Here is a 22,082-nt window from a genome sequence, read left to right on the forward strand (position 1 = left end):
TATGTAAAGGCACTGATCTCCCCTTATAAAAATATTCAGATTCAAAACACTTTCCCTGGCTGCAGTCAGCTGTCTTTAAAATGACCTGCAAAAACAGTATACGTGAACTGCTTTATCTACAGAAAGACGGGGTACAGCCCAGCTGCTAAAGCTGAGAGGCAGGCACCCCCCCCCCCCCCCCCCCCCGTAAGTGCCCTCCATCTTTGATCTGCCCACTTCGTCAATGGCTAAGTCAGGGGAGCTGCAGGAACCCCAGCTAGCTCAAGGCCTAAGTAGCTACATACTCCACCGAGGTTCATTCAGTTACTGCTTGTTGGCAGTAGCCGTCCTCCTGCCTCCCCCCTCCACCGTCCTTAGGACACCACCCACGTAGCTGATCCAGGCCCAAACACACCCTGACAGATCAGAGATCCAGAACCACAGACCAGCCCCATTTGGGCTACCAGAAACATCTTTACAGGGAAAGCTTTCAGGTCCCCTAAGGATTTTTTTTTTTTGGGGGGGGGGGGGGGGGGGAGGGGGGGTAGTGATTTCCAGGCCCATTTGGGTTAGTACAGATCTTTGCCAGAATCTTTACTTTAAGGCACAGTGAAAGTCAGAATTCTGCACTAAAAAGGAAATTTTAAAAAAGGCACCAAAATTTCACATTTTTTTTTGTTTTTTACATTCAGAGTAATTTCTGATTTGGCCATTTAGAACAGTAATTTTACTGCAAATTTTAGCACGTTAAAACTCTTCCTTCATTGGGAGGAAGATTAGTGCCGGAAAATCAGAAGTAAACAGCCCGCTAACGGACAGCAGAGCCTCTCACATCAGCCCTTGAGTGTGACCTATTAAAAATGCTTCCGTAGGCAATAAGTCCCTCTGGCTGATGGAGGTTTTCCATCTAGGCCACTGGGCTCAAGATTCACTAATTCTTTTCTTTTTCTCTTATCCCAAAATCTTCAGGGACTAACGGTCATGTGTTTAGGGTGGACGGAGTAATTATGGGTAAGGGGGGGCCACTGTATCCCTAATAAGTTGGAGGTACATTTGGTCTAAAGGAAGCAACGCCTACGGCCCATTCTGACTCAGCCCTGATGGGGAAACGCGCCTGCGGTTGGGAAGATTGCAGACGCTGCTCACGGTACCGCACACGTTTTGCCAAAATGTTGAGCACCTTTGCCGCCTTTATGAGATAGGTGAGGCCCTGGAAACGCTCTGCACGGCTCTGGCATGTTTCACGGCAGAGCTGAAGGATGCGTAAATACACAACAAATAAGAAATACATTGCAATAAATAAACATCCAGTCCATGAAAGATATATAAAAACTGCTGTACAATCTATTCACAGAGAGGAGAAGGACCTCCTCGGAAGGCAGTGCTGGTGACCACTCTCGAGCGTTCCTGGCTCTTGGTTCTCCTCAGAGGCTCAAGGCCAACAGCCTGTGTAAACCTCCAACTATTCATTTCAAGTATTTCTTGTTCTTTTTAAGCATCCGCCTACGAGTCTGTTGCCACCTGGGTCGTGAGATTCCTTCGTGCTGATCCTCAGACGGCGAGCCCCATGGCGAAGGCCTGTTCCTTCAGGCCCAGGATGCTGAAAGCAATTCGTTTTTGATGTCCTGGTAACCGGATACCGATCTTCTTAATGTCCCTAGAAACCAAACACACAAGAAAAGGGATCAGACGTTTCCGAATGCCGACCTCAGACAGAGAGCTAGCAGGTGCCCTGTGCCAACAGTTCACTGTAACCTTAAGATAATCCTAGAAAAACCAGGGTCGAGCTTAGCAGGACATTATTCACTTTCTCTGTGGCCTTTATCCGTACACCTTCTCCTCTGGCCCTCATCAGGAGCCATTGTATATGCCTTCCCCTCTGGCTCTCATCAGGGAACCACCAGGTATTCCACCTCTTTACACTTTCCCCTCTAGCTCTCATCAGGGAACCACTGTGTGTGGTTTCTCTCTTTAAACCTTTCCTTCTGGTTCTCATCATGGAACCATTGTGACTTCTCTTTAGCTCTTCCACTCTGGCTCTCATCAGGGATCATCCACTAGTAATTTTCCCAAATGCTGCTTATTCCCAGCCTCCTCCTCTCCCAATGCAAACTCTGCTGCCTGTCTCATCTTCCGCCAGGGTTGCTTTACTCATACTACCCCTCTCCTCAAGACCCTTCACTGGCTCCCTATCCGTTTTCGCATCCTGTTCAAACTTCTTCTACTAACCTATAAATGTATTCACTCTGCTGCTCCCCAGTATCTCTCCACACTCGTCCTTCCCTACACCCCTTCCCGTGCACTCCGCTCCATGGATAAATCCTTCTTATCTGTTCCCTTCTCCACTACTGCCAACTCCAGACTTTGCACCTTCTGTCTCGCTGCACCCTAAGCCTGGAATAAACTTCCTGAGCCCCTACATCTTGCCCCATCCTTGGCCACCTTTAAATCTAGACTGAAAGCCCACCTCTTTAACATTGCTTTTGACTCGTAACCACTCGCCTCCACCTACCCTTCTCTCCTCCTTCCTGTACACATTAATTGATTTGATCTGCTTACTTTATTTTTTGTCTATTAGATTGTAAGCTCTTTGAGCAGGGACTGTCTTTCTTCTATGTTTGTGCAGCGCTGCGTACGCCTTGTAGCGCTATAGAAATGCTAAATAGTAGTAGTAGTAGTAGTATGTCTCCTTCCCTCCCACCCACTCCTCCCCCTCCATTTTTCACATCCAATTTGTGGTAGAACCAGAAGATTGGCAGTTCCACCTACGTCTGGAAACCATTTCCACCACGTGAAGGACTGCTCCCCTCCCCTGACTGAAAAGAAAGGTTCCCCCCTCTGATGGGTCTGAGTCCAGCACTGCCCGCTGCCCTGTTTCTTAACCTCAAACCTCCCAATCTGGAAAGAAAGGAAGCTGCGAATAAATGTTTAGACTAAGAGCCACCCACGAGAGTGTTTTACCCGTGAGCATGCCAACGTGCCATAGCTGCATGTAAAAACCCACTTAACCTACACAGCGTGTATTTGCAAAGAGGAGTGAACGCAGGGTACAGCACGGGCAGGACAGAGGCAGAGCTCCCTTACCCGCCCTGGAGCCTAAATGTCAGGTGCGTTAATACCTCGTTACACTAGAATTCTACCGTGCTCCCTCCGAATCTCTAATTCTAGGCACCCACAAGAGGTGCCACTCATTTTTTTTATTCCAGAAAGCATAACCCCATTGCCAATACCAAGTCCTAACCTTCCTCACATCGACTATACCCGCCTGACCACCGACTGTACCTACCTCGTCATGTACCCTTGTTCCAGCCTCATGATGCACCCTAGTCTTATCCCTCCCTTTGATTCCTTGAATCTGTACCCTCCCAGAATTGTATCCTTTTGTAATTTTGTAAGCCACATTGAGCCCGCTCTTGTGGGATAATGCGGGGTAGAAATGTACCAAAATAATAATAATGTCTCTATTACGCTCAGCTTAGAACCTCGTCTGGTGGAGAGAAACAGCACTGCTCTGTACACAGGCTGCTCTTTCTTACAGCTGGCTGGGGGTAGCGAGAGGGGGGGGGGGGGGTGACAGTGCCACTCTCTACACCAGCTGCCTTTCTTGTAGGCCACTTGTTGAGGGGTAGATGGAGCTTCTCTATAAAACTGTTTTCCTGCAGAAAGATTGGAGCTGCTCTTTGTACTATCACCCAGACAGGAAGTTTGGAGAGAGGGTCGCTGCTGGACGCTGCTAAGAATAGCAGAACCCACAAGGGGGGGGGGGGGGGGGGGGAAACAGGCTGCTTTTTAGGCTTCCAGCCCATACACGGGCTCTGAAGCTGCTGAGGGACGTGCTTGGAACCGTGAGCTCTTACTCTGACAGGGCCTGTGTATCATCGTCCTCCTCCTTCTCCTCCGCTGTGCTATGATGTGTTCACAAGCTCATTCCCAGCCACATTTCCTGGTAGTTTATTTCTATATTTTATTAGCCAAAAATGACGGTGTAATGCCACCATATTACGAGAGTAATGCGCTGACCAGGGCTCATCCATTTGTCCTTGATAAATACCTTGCAGCCTCTAAGAAGAAATTAGGTCTTACCTGATCATTTTCTTTTCATTACTCCTTCCCACCATTCCAGAAGCCGTGGGATAGTTGTGTCCATCAACCAACAGGTGGAGACAGAGAACTAAAAACTGAGCTGAGACATCTCTCTCTGCATCCAGTCCAGCTCGGTTGATGGACACAACTATCCCACAGCTTCTGGAATAGTGGGAAGCTATGAAATGGAAAATGGCTGTTGGCATGTCCAAAGGTCCTGGTCTTCCCACGGCACTTCCACTATCACCCATTATAGTACCTCACTTTCAGTTTATCCTCGCACACCTCGGTGACCACATGTCCTCCAAAGACCCAGGTACCAAAGCAAAGGGAAGCGTTGCCTTCTCCCTTCATTACTACATCCTTGGAGGGAACGTTTGCTAACTCAGTTTAAGAGGCGATTCACCTTTCCTGTTTTTTTAAACTCTGGTTTTGTTAGGACCAACATCCTGAGCAGAATGCCCCAATTGTTCACTGCTTACACAGTACCACAACAAGATAGGGGAATGGGGAATACTCACTCATTGCTCATCTGGATCACCTTCTCAATGGTTTTGAATGGAGAGTTCATGAAGTGCTCAGTATACTGCTGCATCTTAATGGACTCCAGCCACTCTGAAATGGTCCGGAAAGGCATCCCCTCCGACCCACTGGTACTAGGCAGACGGATAGATATCCTGCAACGCAAAGCAAATCACAACGTGATGAGGACAAAAGGCTCCTCAAGTCATTCATTTGTTTATTTGGATTTAGCGGACATCTTTTCAGTTGTAGTTCAAGGTAAGTTACACTCAAGCAGGTGAGGTTTTTTCCTAGTTGGGCCAATATTCAGACCGGGGAGTTAGCAGACTAACTCCCGCTATCGACATGAATGCTAGATATGCAATGCCAGGCCACTTCCGGTGACTGGCATTGAATATCCAGTTAGAACTTAACCAGCCAAGCCGATATTCGGCGCTGGCCAGTTAAATTCAAACTGGCCAAAAATATACAAGCTATGCATGCAGTCAAAGATGGCCGCCAAACCCATACTTAAAAAAAAAAATCAGCAGATAACCAGTTATATCACACAATATAACTGTCTAGCCGCTAACCAGAGATATTCAGCAGGAGATGCCAGTTATCCCCTGCTGGATATTGGCAGATAGCTGATTTGAGGGCATTTAACTGACCAGATGCTGATCCTAGACCTGCAAAGCTCAATTGGGGACCAGTTGACCAAGTGGACCAGGAGCAAAGCACTTGGAACCAGAGGCTAAAAAGTGTGCTCATCTACCTGCTGGAGAACCGAGGAGCTGGACTGGATGCCAAGAGAGATGTCTCAGTTCAGTTCTCTATCTCCACCTGCTGGTTGATGGACACAACTATCCCACAGGTTCTGGAATAGTGGGAAGCTACATAATGGAACAACCCATCTCACAGTGCGGACAAGATACATTGAACACTACTCCCCAGCTACTGCAGCACAAGATGGCTGCTCCCACCAATGACATGAAATCCTCCCCCCCTTACCAAAACTGCTGCAGTACAAACAAGATGGCCACTCCCACCAAAGAAAGCACCCTCCAACTGTTCCAGCACAAGATCAAGCTGCTCCACTAACATCATGACCCTCCTCCACCAAGATGGCTGCTCCCACCAGAGGCCTCTCCGATTTAGGAGAGCATCCAATCTGCTCAAATTAACATCTTAAGGTCCAAACAGAACAAAATAAGCTTCAAAGTTTTGGCTGCTATGATTTGTTAACTAGACCAGTGGTATTCTAGTCTTCAAGTGCCATAAATGGGTTGGGTTTTCTGGACACTCTAATGAACATGCATGAAATAACTTTGTATACAATACATATTCATCCCAGTATCCAGAACACCTGACCCATTTGTAGCCCTCAATACCACTTTCTACCCCTCCTCGCCTCTCCTCAGATTCGGCTCCAAACAAGGATGCCTACTGCAACCCCCACAACAAAACCAGCCCCCCCAGTCTAAACTGAACTGCAATGATTTTGCTGCATACTGCCAACAAAATTAAAAGTCTCCACCAGGATTTACAGGCAATCCCACCCAGTGCCAAACCAGTCAACCAGGGGTGCACAAACTCGCCCTAACAGAGACAGATGGAACACTTTTAACCTAATGACAGAGGAGAGCCTTGACAAACTCCTAAGAGACCTTCGACCAACTACCTGCTCCCTCGATCCCTGCCCATCAAAGATAGTGCAGCAGGCAAATATGGGCCTTATAGAAGGCGCCACAATAATTGTGAACACCTCTCTTTCAAAAGGGCAACTACCAACAGCATTAAAAAGGGCAGTGGTTCGCCCTCTGCTGAAGAAAAACAACCTTGACCAGGACAAACTTGAAAGTTACAGGCCAGTATCCAACATCCTGTTTCTAGGGAAACTCAGAGAACAAACAGTCTGTGTTCAACTTAATGAATGGCTAGAAAAGAGTAACTGGCTAGATCCATGTCAATCTGGATTCAGACCCGGTTATGGAACAAAAACGGTCCTCGTATCCCTGCTATATGATCTTCGCCTCGATGTTAGTACTGCTAGATTTCTCAGCAGCTTTTGACACTGTAGATCATGATATCTTGCTAGCACGACTGACAGATACAGGTGTCAATGGAACAGTACTTGCCTGGTTCAGATCCTCTCTACCAGACAGGTAACAATCCATAATGATTGGCAGCAACTCATCACCACCATGGACACTGACCTGCGGGGTACCACAAGGATCGATACTGTCACCTATACTATTCAATATCTACCTCAAGCCACTAGCTGAGCTGATTCGGTCAATGGACACTCAGTTCTACATCTATGCGGATGATGTGCAGCTACTCATACCCATTGAACTTGACTTACCTACAGCCCTGAATAAACTGATTAGCTAACATCAGTTCAAGAATGGGCTAAACACAACAAACTTTGCCTGAACCCAAGTAAAACCAAGCTTCTCTGGGTCCCTAACACAAGTGGATACATACCTGACATCAAAATCCCTTTTGGGAAGTACGAACTCCCCCTCAAATCACAAGTCAGGAACCTTGGAATACAGGTAGATTCAACACTTACTCTGATTCCCCAAATCCAAGCAACCTTCAAGAGCTGCTTCTACTATTTGCGACAGCTACGCTGCCTCTCTCCTTACATCAAGAAGGTAAATCTTATCCCAGTTGTGCATGCCATGGTAACATCAAGACTGGATTACTGCAATGCACTATACAATGGTCTGACTACACAGGGCCTGCACCAGCTCCAGTTGATACAGAATGCAGAAGCAAGACTCATAGAAGTGCAAGCGACGTGACCACATCACACCTTTTTTGCAAAAACTTCATTAGCTACCAGTACAATACAGGGCTAAATTTAAAACTCTATGTCTGATCTTCAAGGTCCTGAAAGGAAATGGCCCTGAGTATCTGAAGAAGAGGATGATCCTCCACTCACCGCCAAGGACACTAAGGTCCTCCCAAGGACTTTCACTAACTACACCCTCTCCAAAAGACATTACACAGTGTGATACCCACAAGTGAGCCTTCTCCGGAGTAGCCCCCACACGCTGGAATGCATTGCCTGAAAGGCTCCGCTTAGTAGTAAATTTAAAACGAATTGGAGAAAAGTTTTCTTCACCTCAATGTGTAATTAAACTCTGGAATTCGTTGAACGAGAATGTGGTAAAGGCGGTTAGCTTAGAGGGGTTTAAAAAAAAGGTTAGGCTGGTTTCCAAAGGAAAAGTCCATAGACCATTATTGGACTTGGGGAAAATCCACTATTTCTGGGATAAGCAGTATAGAATGTTTTGTACTTTTTGGGGATCTTGCCAGGCATTTGCGACCTGGTTGGCCACTGTTGGAAACATGATGCTGGGCTTAATGGACCTTTGGTCTGTCCCAGTGTAGCAATATTTATGTGAAAAGCTTGTGTTCTCTCTCACATCTGCCCAAAAGAAGACAAGAAACCCCAGAGTGCATTCACACTCAATATCATATCAGGCAGAGTGTGCAGACTTGGTCTTTATAGAAAAAGCTGCCATAGAAACAATTGATCCCCCCTCCCCCTGAGACTAACACTATGCAATGTTCCATAAGAGGACAGGGAATAAGTCAAATTACAGAGCAATCATACATAAGGTTTCATAAGTTTCAGTTTTTCATATAATCCTCATCACCCTTCTCTTACACATCCATGAGTTTCAATGACTTCGCCTTTCACCAGCCTCACACACGCAGCTCACTCACTCAATCCTCTCCTCACACACAGAGCCACGAGTCTCACTCATTCCTCCCCTCACCAGCCTCACACACGCAGCTCACTCACTCAATCCTCTCCTCACACACAGAGCCACGAGTCTCACTCATTCCTCCCCTCACCAGCCTCACACATGCAGCTCACTCACTCAATCCTCTCCTCACACAGAGCCACGAGTCTCACTCATTCCTCCCCTCACCAGCCTCACACATGCAGCTCACTCACTCAATCACAGAGCCACGAGTCTCACTCGTTCCTCCCCTCACCAGCCTCATGCACGTGTCCAACAATTTTCAAAGTGAAAGTATGATATTTCACGATGTGCTCAGACTTAATTGATGTGCATGATTTTGGAAATAAAACCTAAGCAAGCTGTTACAGTCCCTGCCCTAACCCCCCCCCCCCCCCCCCCCCCCCCCGGGGGCAATTCCTAAACTCAATGTGAGTAAAAGTGCTGGTCTTGGACTTTACCTGTAGGAAAGCTGGACACTTTTCAAATAATCCTTTTATTTGGCTGAACTAGCTTAGATTGGTTTAATCAAAATGTCTGTACAGGCTTCCATATCTATATCGAAGCATTTTAAAATTATAATACCAAGAGAGCAAGGGAAGCGGGGACAACAGGACACTGATTACAAGGGACAAATTCCTCCCTCACAGACTGGATTTTGTAAGAGTATCTCCACGTGTTATTATGATCTTTGCACATTTACTTTGTGTATCACTATAACACTAATTGTGTATTTTTGGTTTGCTGTAACTTTCCTTGAGCTTTTTGGCGAGGTGTGTCCTCAAAGTAAAGAAATCAAATTGCCTTGGAAAAGGAAACCCTGTATGGATGGACCAGGGTGTCAGGGCTGGTCCCAGCATGCTGAGAGGCCGAATTCCGTTACCTACCTCGGGTCGAAGTCCGCCAGAGTCTTCAGAGAGTCTGGCGCCCGGATAAGCTTGTCAAGAATACTGACAATGTCGGTGAACTTGGGCCTCCGGCTGCGATCCTGCTGCCAGCACTGCATCATGAGCTGGTAGATGGCGGACGGGCAGTCCATGGGGGTGGGAAGGCGAAACCCTTCATTAATAGCCTTCATCACCTGGCAGGGAAGAAGAAAGAGTCTGAGCTTCAAGCAGACAAAACCACAAGTGAAAGATAAAAACCTGGGCAGCACCAGAAACTGCAGAACCCAGAGAGAACTGCCCCACACAATAAGGACCTTCCTGCCCACCCTGGCACAATCCTACTGCAGGTTGAAGTGAAGGATGAGTGGCTCTTGGTGGTTCCTGCAGCTGTCCTGCATCAGATGGAAAAGCAGCCTCATACCCCGGCAGTGCTTTTCAGTGTGGATCAGACCCTGACGCAGGGGCGTAGCTACATGGGGCCACGGGGACATGGGCCCCCGTAGATTTGGCCCTGGCCCCCCTCGACCCCCCTCCCGCCGCTGGGTACCTTTACTGGTGGGGGACTCCAACCCACGCCAGCCGAGGTCCTCTTCTCCAGCACGGCTGATCTGCAAGGCTTCGTTCTGTTTCTGTGAGTCTGACCGACGTCAGACTCACAGAAACAGAATGAAGCCTTGCAGATCAGCCAGTAATGTGGCCGCGCCGGAGAAAAGGACTTCGGCTGGCGGGGGTTCCCTGCCAGCAAAGGTACCCGACGGTGATGGCGGGGGAGGGTTGGTGGTGGCAGGAAGGGGGGAGGTCGAAAGGGTTGGCGCCGGGGTGGGCTAAAATGTGCCCTCTCACCTCGGGCTCTGGACCCCCCTCCCGCCCTGACGTAGCATCATTGTACCTCGGGGTGCACACACGAGTGTAGAACAGATCTTACCCAAACTGAGTGCAAAATGCATGCCGTTCTATTCTCAAATACATCAGAGACAAACTTTTTGAAGCCCAAATGCTGTGCACATATGGCTCATCAGAAGGAAAGGATGATGGAAGCTGCCCTGCACAGGGCGAATGGCTAGGCATTCCCAGGCATGCGAGTGCATGCTCATTTGTGAGTACGTTCATGCCAGAGTAGACACTGGGGAGTCAGCTGGAATGCTAAATAGCATTGAGGGGCAGTGAAGTCTGTATGTTTACAATAAAAAGAACAAATTTCATTTACTGGGGTCAGAATTGCCTTGCAATTAGCTTAACTACGGCCATGTTTCCTGCCAATGCATTCCTTGCAGCTGCTGCTTGGCTGGCACCGGGTCTACACAGCCCAGACTTGGTTGTTGAAAGAGGCAGCCAGTTCATCTTCTCCCATCTTTCAGAGAAATCTCCCCCCACTGGGAGCACAGCCACTGACACTCTGGAGACAGGCCACAGTAGACTGCCCAGCAGTGTACAAAGGACTGGTACTTTCAGTGTTACCACCGGGATACAATGCTGGGATGCGAGACGTTTGGAGATAGACTCTTGCTTCTTGCCACTCTTTTATATAAATTTGGTGCTGCTGCACTTAGAGGAGCTACATCAGCAAAATACGTTCCTGAACCATTCAAAAGCCAGAGCAGTGTCTGAATTTGCTCCAGAACAGATTTTCCTGTTTGAAGTATGTAATCTGACAATCTCTCCCCCCCCCCCCCCCCCAACCATGAAGCTGCTGTATCACTGGTCAATAAGGTGCTGATGTGCTGTTCATGATCACTTTCCCTCTCCTGGCTGGTACAGCATCTCACCACTATATGTACAGGAAGATTAAAGCACCGGGAGCAGAAGAACAGAGCCTGTATGACCTTTTTAAAATTATAAAGTGGGTATAGATGCTTTGCAGAGAGCAGAATATCCAACTAAATTGCTAAGGGATCGATTACCAAATAATCAAACTGGTTCATTTCAAGTCTTAGGAGATGAAATGATCCCAATTAAAGTAACAAACAGAAATAAAGCAAAACAACAACAAAAAAAACAGGATATCATCTTTCTTACTAGACTAACGTTAGCACACGTTTGACTAGCTTTTGAAGGAATTGCGTTCTTCTTTGGGTCAGAAATAAACATTAGAATATACAAGTGAAATATAAAAGGTCTCTCTGGACAGCTGATGCCTAAAGGTGATTCAGATGATGATACTTTCCCCCATCTTGATTACTGTAATGTATTGTATTTGGGGTTAAGTTTTAAAAAGGTTCGACTTCTACAAAAAAGTGCTGCGGGATTAATTTTTGTAAGTGATTAGGTTTACTAGCATTTTGAGTTATATATTGGCGATGTTACATTGGCTTCTGGTAGCCGAGTGGATTTCATTTAAAGCTCTCTTGTTTATTATTTCAGATCACCTATGGTTCCACTTCAGAATCACTGATAAATATGGTTTCAAAATCCTTATTTGGTCGTTTTCTTAGGCTTATTCTCTGTCCTTTATCTTTTGATAAAACATGATTTTTTTTTAGGATACTTAATACCATCTTTGCTGTTATTGCCATAACCTTTATGGAATTCTCTTCAATTATTAGAGTTGAGAGAATTTATTTATAGTTACATAAACTGTTGAAAACAATATCTTTTATACTTAACTATAACATTTGTTATTACGCTAACTACTATGATATGCAACCTTAGGGCAGATTTTAACAGTACATCACATTGAGCCCTTGTTTTAGGGGGAACAGCAATTAATAAGTTCGACATTGACAATATAAAGGTCAGACCTGACTGTTGTTCTGAGCGACAGGAGGGAATACTAAGAAAGGAAAGACCCCTCGAATCCTCCCCCATCCTCTCTGAGGCAGTCACCCATCCCATGCCAGGGCTTGCTAGAACCCTCGTGTTCACCGAGACCTGCCACTCGCCGAAATGCTCACCTCATGGTTGGACAACTCCCAGTAGGGTCGCTCCCCATAGGACATGACCTCCCACATGACAATTCCATAGCTCCACACATCGCTGGCCGACGTGAACTTGCGGTACGAGATGGCTTCAGGAGCTGTCCATCGGATGGGGATCTTTCCGCCCTGTGAAAAGAACACAGCGTCTTTAGACCTTCTTCTGTGGATGGAGAAATATTCATGCCATAATATGGCTTCAACGGGATTAGAGTCCCATCGTATAAAGCTTCTGCGAAGTTATCATGCTAAGAACATGCTCTAGCACCATGAACACAACACAGACCCATTGGAGGATGTTGTAAGCTAGAAAACTGCTCCCCTACACGTCTCTGTCTTCAGACACACACATGCCAGCTCTGTACAGTGACTTGATGCAAGCTTCAGATCTTTGTTCTAGGTCCCTCCACCCTGTCCTACCCGAGACACATCTGCCACTCAGTGCGCTAATCCACTAGATACCAACACTCTGGTTTGGACGGCTTCCTGAAGGAAAAGGCCATAGAATGTTGTTAAATGGACATAGGGAAAAATCCACTATTCCTGGGACAAGCAGTACAAAATGCTTTGCTCCGTGGATCTTGTCGGGTGATTGGGACCTGGATTGGCCACTGTCGGAGACAGGGCGCTGGGCTAGATGGACCTTTGGTCTGTCCCAGTGTGGCGATGCTCATCTCTTCCTGTGTGAAAAGGATTCTGGACTTACTGCTGGACTGGTCACTGCTGGAAGCAGGATGCTGGGCTAGATGGACCTTTGGTCTGTCCCAGTGTGGCGATGCTTATGTCTTATGCTTGCAAATTACAAACCCTTTTAGAAAAGGCTTTCATGCTTGCAGCCACGTTTTTTTTTGTTACATTTGTACCCCGCGCTTTCCCACTCATGGCAGGCTCAATGCGGCTTACATATTGTATTCAGGTACTTATTTGTACCTGGGGCAATGGAGGGTTAAGTGACGTTGCAGAGTCTAGGGCATAACAGGGAATGAGTGGGTATCATGGTGCCCAAAAGCCACGTGCACTGCCACGTAGAAGGTCCCCAGTTCAGTCCCGAGCTTCACCACTCCAGCTGAGCTGGAATTATGGCTGCAGCGACAGCAACGAGATGGTACCAGAAAGAGAAAGGAGGAGGAAGCTGCCACTGCTCTGCTGTCAGTTACCCCAGGGTTTAGCTCTTTTGGTTAATACAACAGTTCAGACTTATCTAGTTTCAAAGCTTTCTGGGGCTTGTAGTCCTGGATTTTATAAGGAGAGAAGCAGAACTCTAAATCCCAGAATCCTTTGGGTTTCTGATTTCCAAACCCTGTCATTCTGAGTACCTGGGCCAGAATAAGAAGTTTCCAGATTGCGGCACCTCCCGTGACATCAGCAGAGTAGCACCACATTCTTACAGCCAATCACTGTGCAGAATTTGGTGACACTTCAATGCCTCACACCTTTTTGACAAGTCTGACCCTCTGAAAAGATGTTTCACTTCACTTGGGGTTTTTTTTTGAGCTTCCAACTGTGTTTTGGAAGCACAGCTGGGATTTAGCCTCAGTCATCACTTATATAACGAAAAAGCCATTCCATACAGCTGTGAGCCAAGCCTTTCCCCAGACCCTCCCCCCACATCATAGGCATATGCAAGTCACTTACGCTGGTGGTGTAGGTGGCCTCTGGGTCGTCCTCCAAGACCCGCGACAGGCCGAAATCGGACACCTTGCACACCAGCTGACTGTTAACCAGGATGTTGCGTGCGGCCAGATCCCGGTGTACGTAATTCATGTCTGAAAGGTACTTCATGCCGGCAGAGATACAACGCAGCATGCTCACCAGCTGGGTGACGCCAAATTCACTATCGTGATCCTGCCGAAGAGAGAAAGCGGAGTTAGATACAGCATGGTGGGTGTCCACTTAGCAGCAACTGACATCTCCTGCCAAGGAACAAAAGAGGTGCAGAAGCAAATTTGCAAGAGGAAGAAAAAAAAAAAAAAGTGTTACAACAGCAATGAGAGGCGAAAATGGTCTATTTTAAACTTTAGCTCTTTAAGTGTGACTTTCTGTGCTTCTGCAAGTGAGATGTGCATCTGTCTGGCTACAGGGAAATAAAAAAACTTTTAACTACTGCCCGCTCTGTATCACACAGCTCTGTGAAGGCAGCTCAATCCTACGAAAGTATTGCAATACCGGGACAGACCAAAGGTCCATCAAGTCCAGCATCCTGTTTCCAAGAGTGGCCAATCCAGGTCACAAGTACCTGGCAAGATCCCAAAAAAGTACAAAACATTTTATGCTGCTTATCCTAGAAATAAAGCAGTAGATTTTCCCCAAGTCCATTTTAACAATGGTCTATGGGCTTTTCCCTTTAGGAAGCTATTCAAACCTTTTTTTAAACCCCGCTAAGCTAACTGCTTTTACTACATTCTCTGGCAACAAATTCCAGAGTTTAATTACACGTCGAGTGAAGAAAAATTCTCTGATTAATTTTAAATTTACTACTTTGTAGCTTCATTGCGTGCCCCCTAGGTAGTATTTTTGGAAAGTGTAAACAGACGCTTTCCAACTCCACTCATTATTTTATAGACCTCTATCCTATCTCCCCTCAGCCGCCTTTTCTCCAACTGAAGAGCCCTAGCCGCTTTAGCCTTTCCTGATAGGGAAGTCGTCCCATCCCCTTTATCATTTTCGTCGCCCTTCTCTGCACCTTTTCTAATTCCACTATATCATCTTTTTTGAGATTCAATGACCAGAACTGCACACAATATTTGAGGTACAGTCGCACCATGGAGCGATGCACAGGCATTATAACATCCTCATTTTTTGTTTTCCAATACTGACACTCCCTCCACACAGATCTTTGAATGTACCTCAATCCTGATCCTGTGTTCTAAATTTTACAGTACTGAGACTCTCCTCACATAGCTCTGCCAATGCACCTTGGCCCTAACCCGCAGCACTCTCTTATTTTTCCAACACAGACTCCCCCACACCACTCTGTGAATGCACCTCGGTCCTGACCCGCAGCGCTCTATTTTTCCAGTAGGGAGACCCCTACCTCACACACATACAGCTCTGCCAGTGCACCTTATTCCTGCCTCAGAGCATCCCATTATTTCCGTGCAAAAGACACATACAGCTCTGCCAGTGAATCTCACTCCTACCATGCAATGAGTTCTTTAAAATTCCCCTAACTTGGTTCCTAGTTTGAAACTAAACTAAACGGGCGTCTAGGGCTGAAAGCATCTCACAAAGATAGACCCTACCAACTCCACTCAAAACTGCCCTTACGTGGAGGTCATTCACCGAGTGCACAGTCCACCCTTCAGTACCTGCCCCATGTGACTACAGTGTGAGAAGGCTCCATACACACCCTTAAGAACTTGTCCAGAGCACCGTTCTCCATGTATTCAGTAATTATCATCATCGGTTTATCTAGAAAATAAACAGAAAAAGAGGGGAAGTTGAAAAGAGAATCAGCCTCCAGCTGAAGAGTGTGACGGGGCCACCAGGAATGGAGTCACTTCAGAAGCTCCTGGGGCCCTGCACAGGAGTGAAATGAGGCGTAATGAAATGCACGTCATGTGTGAAACGGATCTCAGTAGGAGTACTGTCCTGGTCCTCCAGGATCATGTAACAAGCAGTGGACTGAGGCCATTCTCCCTCCTTCAAGCAAGCTGGACAGCACTGGGACGGGAAGGGAGGTCAGGCGATGCCTTTGGGGTACATATCGTGAAAAGGACCGTGAAGGAGGAGAAGTATTAATGTTTGTAGAACAGGAGAGAAATTTTCGAGCAAGCATATCAGTTGACCTCATGGCCGGGCTGCCAAGAAAGACAACCGAGCCCGGGGCAGGACCCCCCCCCCCCCCACCCATCTGGACTGCCACTGCGTCCACCTCCCCCACTCAGACCTCTGCTCCCGCCCTCTTACCTTCCTGTGTCTGCTCCCATGTGCCAGGATCTGGGTTATTGCGTTAATGCAATCATCCGGGTCCTGGAACAGGAGCAGGAGAGAGACAGATCTGGAAGCAGGCAAGGAAGAAGCTTCTGCTCCCTTGAAACCTCTCGGCGGCCCTGTCTCAAGGCAGGAAAGCTGTGGCCAGGGTGAGAGGAATACACAGAAAGAGACACAACCAGCCCCAGGGACGACTTTGCAAAAGGATAAGATTTAGTACAAGCAGTCTAGAAAATTAAGCCCCTAAATCTGTATACCCTGGACGAAAGGAGAGACTGAAAGGATATGACAGACAGACATTCTCATCCCTCAAAAGGTTTATAAATAATACACACGAGCCAAATCATTTTTCAGTGGAAAGTTCTATAACAAATGGTTAGGACGTGAGGCTCAAGAGTGAAGGAAATATTTCTTCACGAGATGGGGATAGATGCATGAACAATCCCCCATGAAGACCTGGGATCCCGAGTCATAAGGCCCTGAAGATAAAGTCAGAGATGGGGTAAGGTCTTTGATACATGGGGTAAACATGATGATCAAAAGGGGCTTTACCTGCTCTCAAATGCAAAATTCTTACACTAGGACAAAGCCTGGAGGGGATCAGTAGTTGGACAGAGAGAGGGGGAAAGGACGGGTATATTTGGAAAGCTTTTTAGGGAAGGGCTGTTCTTTCATTAGGACCAAAGCTGAGACAAAGCACCTCTCACATTTGAGCAGCTACTCGGGAAGGGCTGGTTCTCCCCGGTAGGCCAGATGTTGGGGGAGGGGGTGTAGAAAAGCGGGTTCTTCCGGTAAGCCAGGTGTTCTTACATTTGGAGATGACGCCCTCCAGACGGATGATGTTCTGATGGCAGAACTGTCCCATGATACTGGCCTCGCTCAGAAAGTCAATGCGCTGCTTCTCCGTGTATCCCACCTTCAGCGTTTTGATGGCTACAGGCACTTCCTTCTTCCCAGAGAGCTTGAGGACTCCCTTGTACACTTCCCCAAATTCACCTGCCAGCAAGAGAGAAGGATGAAGAAGGCCAGTGGTACAATGTTAACTCTTGAGAGGGCGATGCAGGTTTTTACTCTGTAACGCAGACTCTTATTCCCGTTCCCACGCTGCCATTTCGAAAAAAAAACGGCAGCATCTGACCTCACCTGGCGACTCCTGGGGTATCGCATGGGGTCAGGTAAGGGGCCCACAGCCATCAGGGTCATCTATGGGGTTGGGAATCATGGGGGAGGGGAGTGAGAAAGGCTTGGTGGGTCTGGTGTGTGTCAGCCAATTCCCGTTCATACGCTAATAGAGAGGGAGAAATTACTCACTATGCACCAAAAACAGCGGCATTTTACTGCTGTGGTGTCGCTATATATATATATATTTTTTGCACAGTTTTTATGTTTCAACATTTTTTTTATTAAAGGTATCGCAAAACAGCTCATCAACACATTCCAGTTACAACATAGTTTCAAAGCACTATCTCTAAACAGAGTGGAGGAGTGGCCTAGTGGTCAGGGTTGTGGACTTTGGTCCTGAGGTCACTTAACCCTCCATTGCCCCATGTAAGCCGCATTGAGCCTGCCATGAGTGGGAAAGCGCAGGGTACAAATGTAACAAAAATAAAATAGATACTATTGGAGCTTCTACATGGAATGTTGCTACTATTGGAGATTCTACATGGAATGTTGCTACTATTGGAGATTCTACGTGGAATGTTGCTATTCCACTAGCAACATTCCATGTAGAAGGCTGCGCAGGCTTCTGTTTCTGCGAGTCTGACATCCTGCAGGACGTCAGACTCACAGAAGCAGAAGCCTGTGCGGCCACATTGGTGATCTGCAAGGGCCGACTTCTACATGGAATGTTGCTAGTGGAATAGCAACATTTCATGTAGAATCTCCAATAGTAGCAACAGTGGAGGAGTGGCCTAGTGGTTAGGGTGGTGGACTTTGGTCCTGGGGAACTGAGGAACTGAGTTTGATTCCCACTTCAGGCAGCTCCTTGTAACTCTGGGCAAGTCACTTAACCCTCCATTGCCCCATATAAGCCGCATTGAGCCTGCCATGAGTGGGAAAGCGTGGGGTACAAATGTAACAAAAATAAAATAAAGTGTAATAGTGATAACCTCATTTTTTCGTAACATTATACTTCCTAACCCATCCCTCCCCTACTCCCAACATTGTTCCAACAGCTCTATGTAGTAAAGCCAAACGTATCAAAGAACATGAGCAATCTCTTTATAAAAGAAACTTAATAGCAAAACATACAGAATCACGGGACCGTGGCACCCTCTGTGCTGCACATTATTAGACTTCCAATTAAGGTACCATGCCGATGGCTTTGTTTCTTATAGCTGCCTTTCTCCCGGCTAGACCATATATGTACAACATTACCTTATATGGAAAACACTGCATATCCATCAAAAACGTCTTTTAAATTACATTACAGATCTAAGTTACCACTATACCCCATATACTAAAACTCTCCCCCCCCCCCCATGTCCCCCTTTTGCACAATTTTTGATGCAGTGCTAATTTGCATGCTGCTTCTTTAGGGTGGGGTGGTTGGTGCAGTGGTTCCACCCCTCGGTTGCACGCTGCAAGGCTCCCTGCACTCCCTTGCAGCGTGCAACCGAAGGGTGGAACCACTGCGCCAGGGGAGGAGGGTGCGCAGCGGCAATACGCCCTTGGTGGCTACAGACCTAGGACCACCACTGTTGCAGAGCAAAACCTTTGGGTTACACGTTAGTGTTAGAAACAGTGCACTGAGCTTGGGCTCACGGCTCTAACTGCTCAATAACTGTCCAGACACATTACACGACTTCCTGCTATCATCAGCCTGGACTACAGTAGAAGGCGTAGTGGCCTCACCTGCCCCGATGACTTTCTGTTGCAACACGCAAGATGGCGGGATCTCGACTGTGAACTTCAGCACAGCCTGATTGGGGTCTTCATAGGTGTGGGGGTCGACGTAGGTCTTTAGTGGCTTCAGTTGTTCTGCAAAGGAAAGGGGGAAGGTGTGGACGGTTATTAAAAAGAAGGGGGTGGGGGTTAGGAATGAGGTCAAAATAAGCCAATCACATTCCAGCATTCTACTCCAACCCTGTTCCCTACATAACATATCCAACCTCTGTATAGTCTCATCATGGACCACGACATAGCGATAGATTTGTTCTTTCTATTCTTTGCAATGCAACAAAGGGGGGGGTCGAGAAAGGCTGTCTGGGGGGGGCAAAAGAACTGTCTACAAATTTAACAGAATAGGATGAAAGCATGAGGGAAAATACAGTAAGAAGACAAAGAGTTTTAAAAAATGGGTCAGAACAGGCTGTAGCAGGGAAGTTTATTTATTTATTGGGATTTATTAACCGACTTTATAAAGAGATTCACCAAGGCAGGCGGTGTACAGCAGGTCCAGTTTAACATAAAACTTACAATTTTGTTAACAGCATAAACAATAGTAAAATAACCAAGAATAAAGATAAATACAATAAATGAGGTAAACTTGAAAACAGTAATTTGAAACCTAACGATAAAACTACCGTGAAATAGTATGAAATATTCGACTTACCAGACTTAGAGAAATAAACATCTTCTGAAGACTGCCGAGCTCGAGAACCTCGTTTCCTGTGAAGGAGGAATAAAGGAAACCTTTTCAAGCACGGCAGAAAGAGGAACACAAGCAACGCAAGCCAATATCCTGCACCCTCACTGCCCTAACACATCCCCCAGTCACATACGTATCAGGGGACATCTACGTACTGAGGATTTAATTGTGCTCTCTCTGATGAGTAAGTCAGACTCAAAGGGTCACCATAGATGTAACCATTTGGGTCAATATGGAAGATAAAACAAGGCAGACCTCGTAAAAAAACACAGTTTTTACTACTAGGTTGAAATGCCCGACATGGCCATGTTTCGCCAGTATAAAATGGCTGCGTCACTGTAAATAAAAATAAACTCATTCAGTATGAACGTATTAAGTACGGACACGGGCAACAAGGTGTGTCCTTACACATACACACTACGCGCTGTGTTCCAGGGCTGCATTTGCAATGTCTCCACACATTTTACAAAATACAGCGTGGACACGTGTGTTTGCCCGCGAGTTCAAACATTTAAATGTGCAAACATTCTAGGTGTTGACGTTGCCTATATTAAGTTATGCATAAAATAGATACATTGGGGGGGGGGGGGTGGAAGGAGAAGGGACGCAGGTTGAGAAAGGGCTTAGTTGGAGAAGGGAGGTCTGTCCTAATGGTTAGTGTAGCGGGTTGTGGATGTGGGGAACTGGGTTCGATTCCCCACTGCTGCCCGATGGCCAATAGTGGGTTGAGATCTTGGGGAACCGGGCTCAATTCCTGCTGCAGCTCCGTGTGACCTGGGCAAGTCACTTAACCCTCTGTTGCCCCAGGTACAACAGTAGTACAATGTACTTTCTAGACTGTGAGCTCTCTAGAGACAGTCCCAGCACCTGTAAAACGAAACTGTAAACCACTTAGGTCTAAGCAGTATCTAAATACTCAAATGAAATGAAAAAAGATCATAAGAAACAAGACCCCCTCTCCAATGGTTATTACGTGTGTCGAGAGGATTGTAGGGGAGGGGGGGAAGGCGGAGAAAGGTGATTTGAGGAGTAGGTATCTTGCAATGTTGCCCGTTCTAAGTCTTCTATAGTTGATATGTGATGCGTTTAATTCAATAAAAATGTTTTCAACATGAAAAACAGGCACATTTTCCACATTTATTTTAAGCATTTCACTCTAAATATCTTAAAATCCCTCTTAACTTAGCATGCAATTTTCAAACAAAGCACATATCTGTAAAGTCTTGCTCATTTAGTTCTGACCCCAGGGAGGAAGAGACTAAGTCAGTTCCCAGAAGCTCGTCACGAAGTGAATCAGTCCAATAAAACCACGTCACATTACGTTTTCCGGACTCTATATTTAAATGTAGTTCTAGTGCCACGGACTGTGGGGTTCCGTGGATTTTCAGTGGTACCGTCTACATAATGCCACTGGAAGTTATTTCAGGCTGCTCCGGTGCTATCCGGAGAGTGTCGAACGGTCTGGGGCACAGACTGGTGGGTAACTCAGGCCAGCAATAAAAAAAACTGTCCTTGGTTATCCGAGTTATTATCTATCATCATCCAAATAACGCTAGCATCAGCTCCGTTCCCGGATACACAGCACTGAACTCTGGATAAAGAGTTTCAAAAGAAATACTGACCGCACTGCTTGCTTTAATTTAATATTAGCTGTGGGCCAAGACACTAACCGTATTCTTTATCCAAAGAGGAAGCAATACGGGAAAAGCCAGCTGAGGGGTGGGTATCCATTCAGAACTCTGCTGCACGTCTTATATTCCGCCTGAACCGATATACTCATATCACCCCTCTCCTCAGGTCGCTTCACTGGCTTCCGATCAGATACCGCATACAGTTCAAGCTTCTCCTTCTCACCTACAAATGCACTCAGTCTGCTGCCCCTCATTACCTCTCCACCCTCATCTCCCCTTACGTTCCCGCCCGAAACCTCCGCTCACAGGACAAATCCCTCCTCTCAGTACCCTTCTCCACCACCGCCAACTCCAGGCTCCTCCCATTTTGCCTCACCTCACCCTATGCGCGGAATCAACTTCCTGAGGCCCTACGCCAAGCCCCCTCCCTACCCATCTTCAAATCCTTGCTCAAAGCCCACCTCTTCAATGTTGCCTTCGGCACCTAACCTGATACCTCTCAAGGAACCTAGACTGCCCCTATTTGACAGCCACTACTTGATTGTCTGTACATTTGTCCATTAGGTTGTAAGCTCTCAGAGCAGGGACTGTCCTTCTATGTTATATTGTACAGCGCTGCGTAACCCTAGTAGCGCTTTAGAAATGTCAAATAGTATTAGAGCTAATGTGCCCTGAACAGAGGGCTCTGCTTACCTGCGATGGATATAAAAAACCACGGACAGCAGTAGGATGAGTAAAACCACTCCTGCGATCGATCCTCCGATCACGGCCGCTCCACTCATTGGATCTGGGACTATAGAACA

At 46.8% G+C, this 22,082-nt stretch overlaps 1 protein-coding gene across 1 annotated transcript in view; it reads right to left on the minus strand.

The window, feature by feature from the left end:
- Positions 1-501: 501 nt before the first annotated feature.
- EPHA2 (EPH receptor A2) overlaps positions 502-22,082 on the minus strand; it is a 61,686-nt gene continuing 40,105 nt past the window's right edge. Inside the window, exons 8-17 of the mRNA XM_030222245.1 lie at positions 21,973-22,072; positions 19,613-19,668; positions 18,913-19,038; positions 16,867-17,052; positions 15,473-15,534; positions 13,759-13,968; positions 12,103-12,252; positions 9,212-9,405; positions 4,584-4,739; positions 502-1,636 (exon numbers count right to left, since the gene is read on the minus strand). Of these exons, the coding sequence (XP_030078105.1) occupies positions 1,531-1,636; positions 4,584-4,739; positions 9,212-9,405; positions 12,103-12,252; positions 13,759-13,968; positions 15,473-15,534; positions 16,867-17,052; positions 18,913-19,038; positions 19,613-19,668; positions 21,973-22,072 (1,346 nt within the window). The 3' untranslated portion in view covers positions 502-1,530. The remainder of the gene's footprint in view (positions 1,637-4,583; positions 4,740-9,211; positions 9,406-12,102; positions 12,253-13,758; positions 13,969-15,472; positions 15,535-16,866; positions 17,053-18,912; positions 19,039-19,612; positions 19,669-21,972; positions 22,073-22,082) is intronic.

This window comes from Microcaecilia unicolor, chromosome 13, assembly GCF_901765095.1.
Source record: "Microcaecilia unicolor chromosome 13, aMicUni1.1, whole genome shotgun sequence".
NCBI lineage: Eukaryota > Metazoa > Chordata > Amphibia > Gymnophiona > Siphonopidae > Microcaecilia > Microcaecilia unicolor.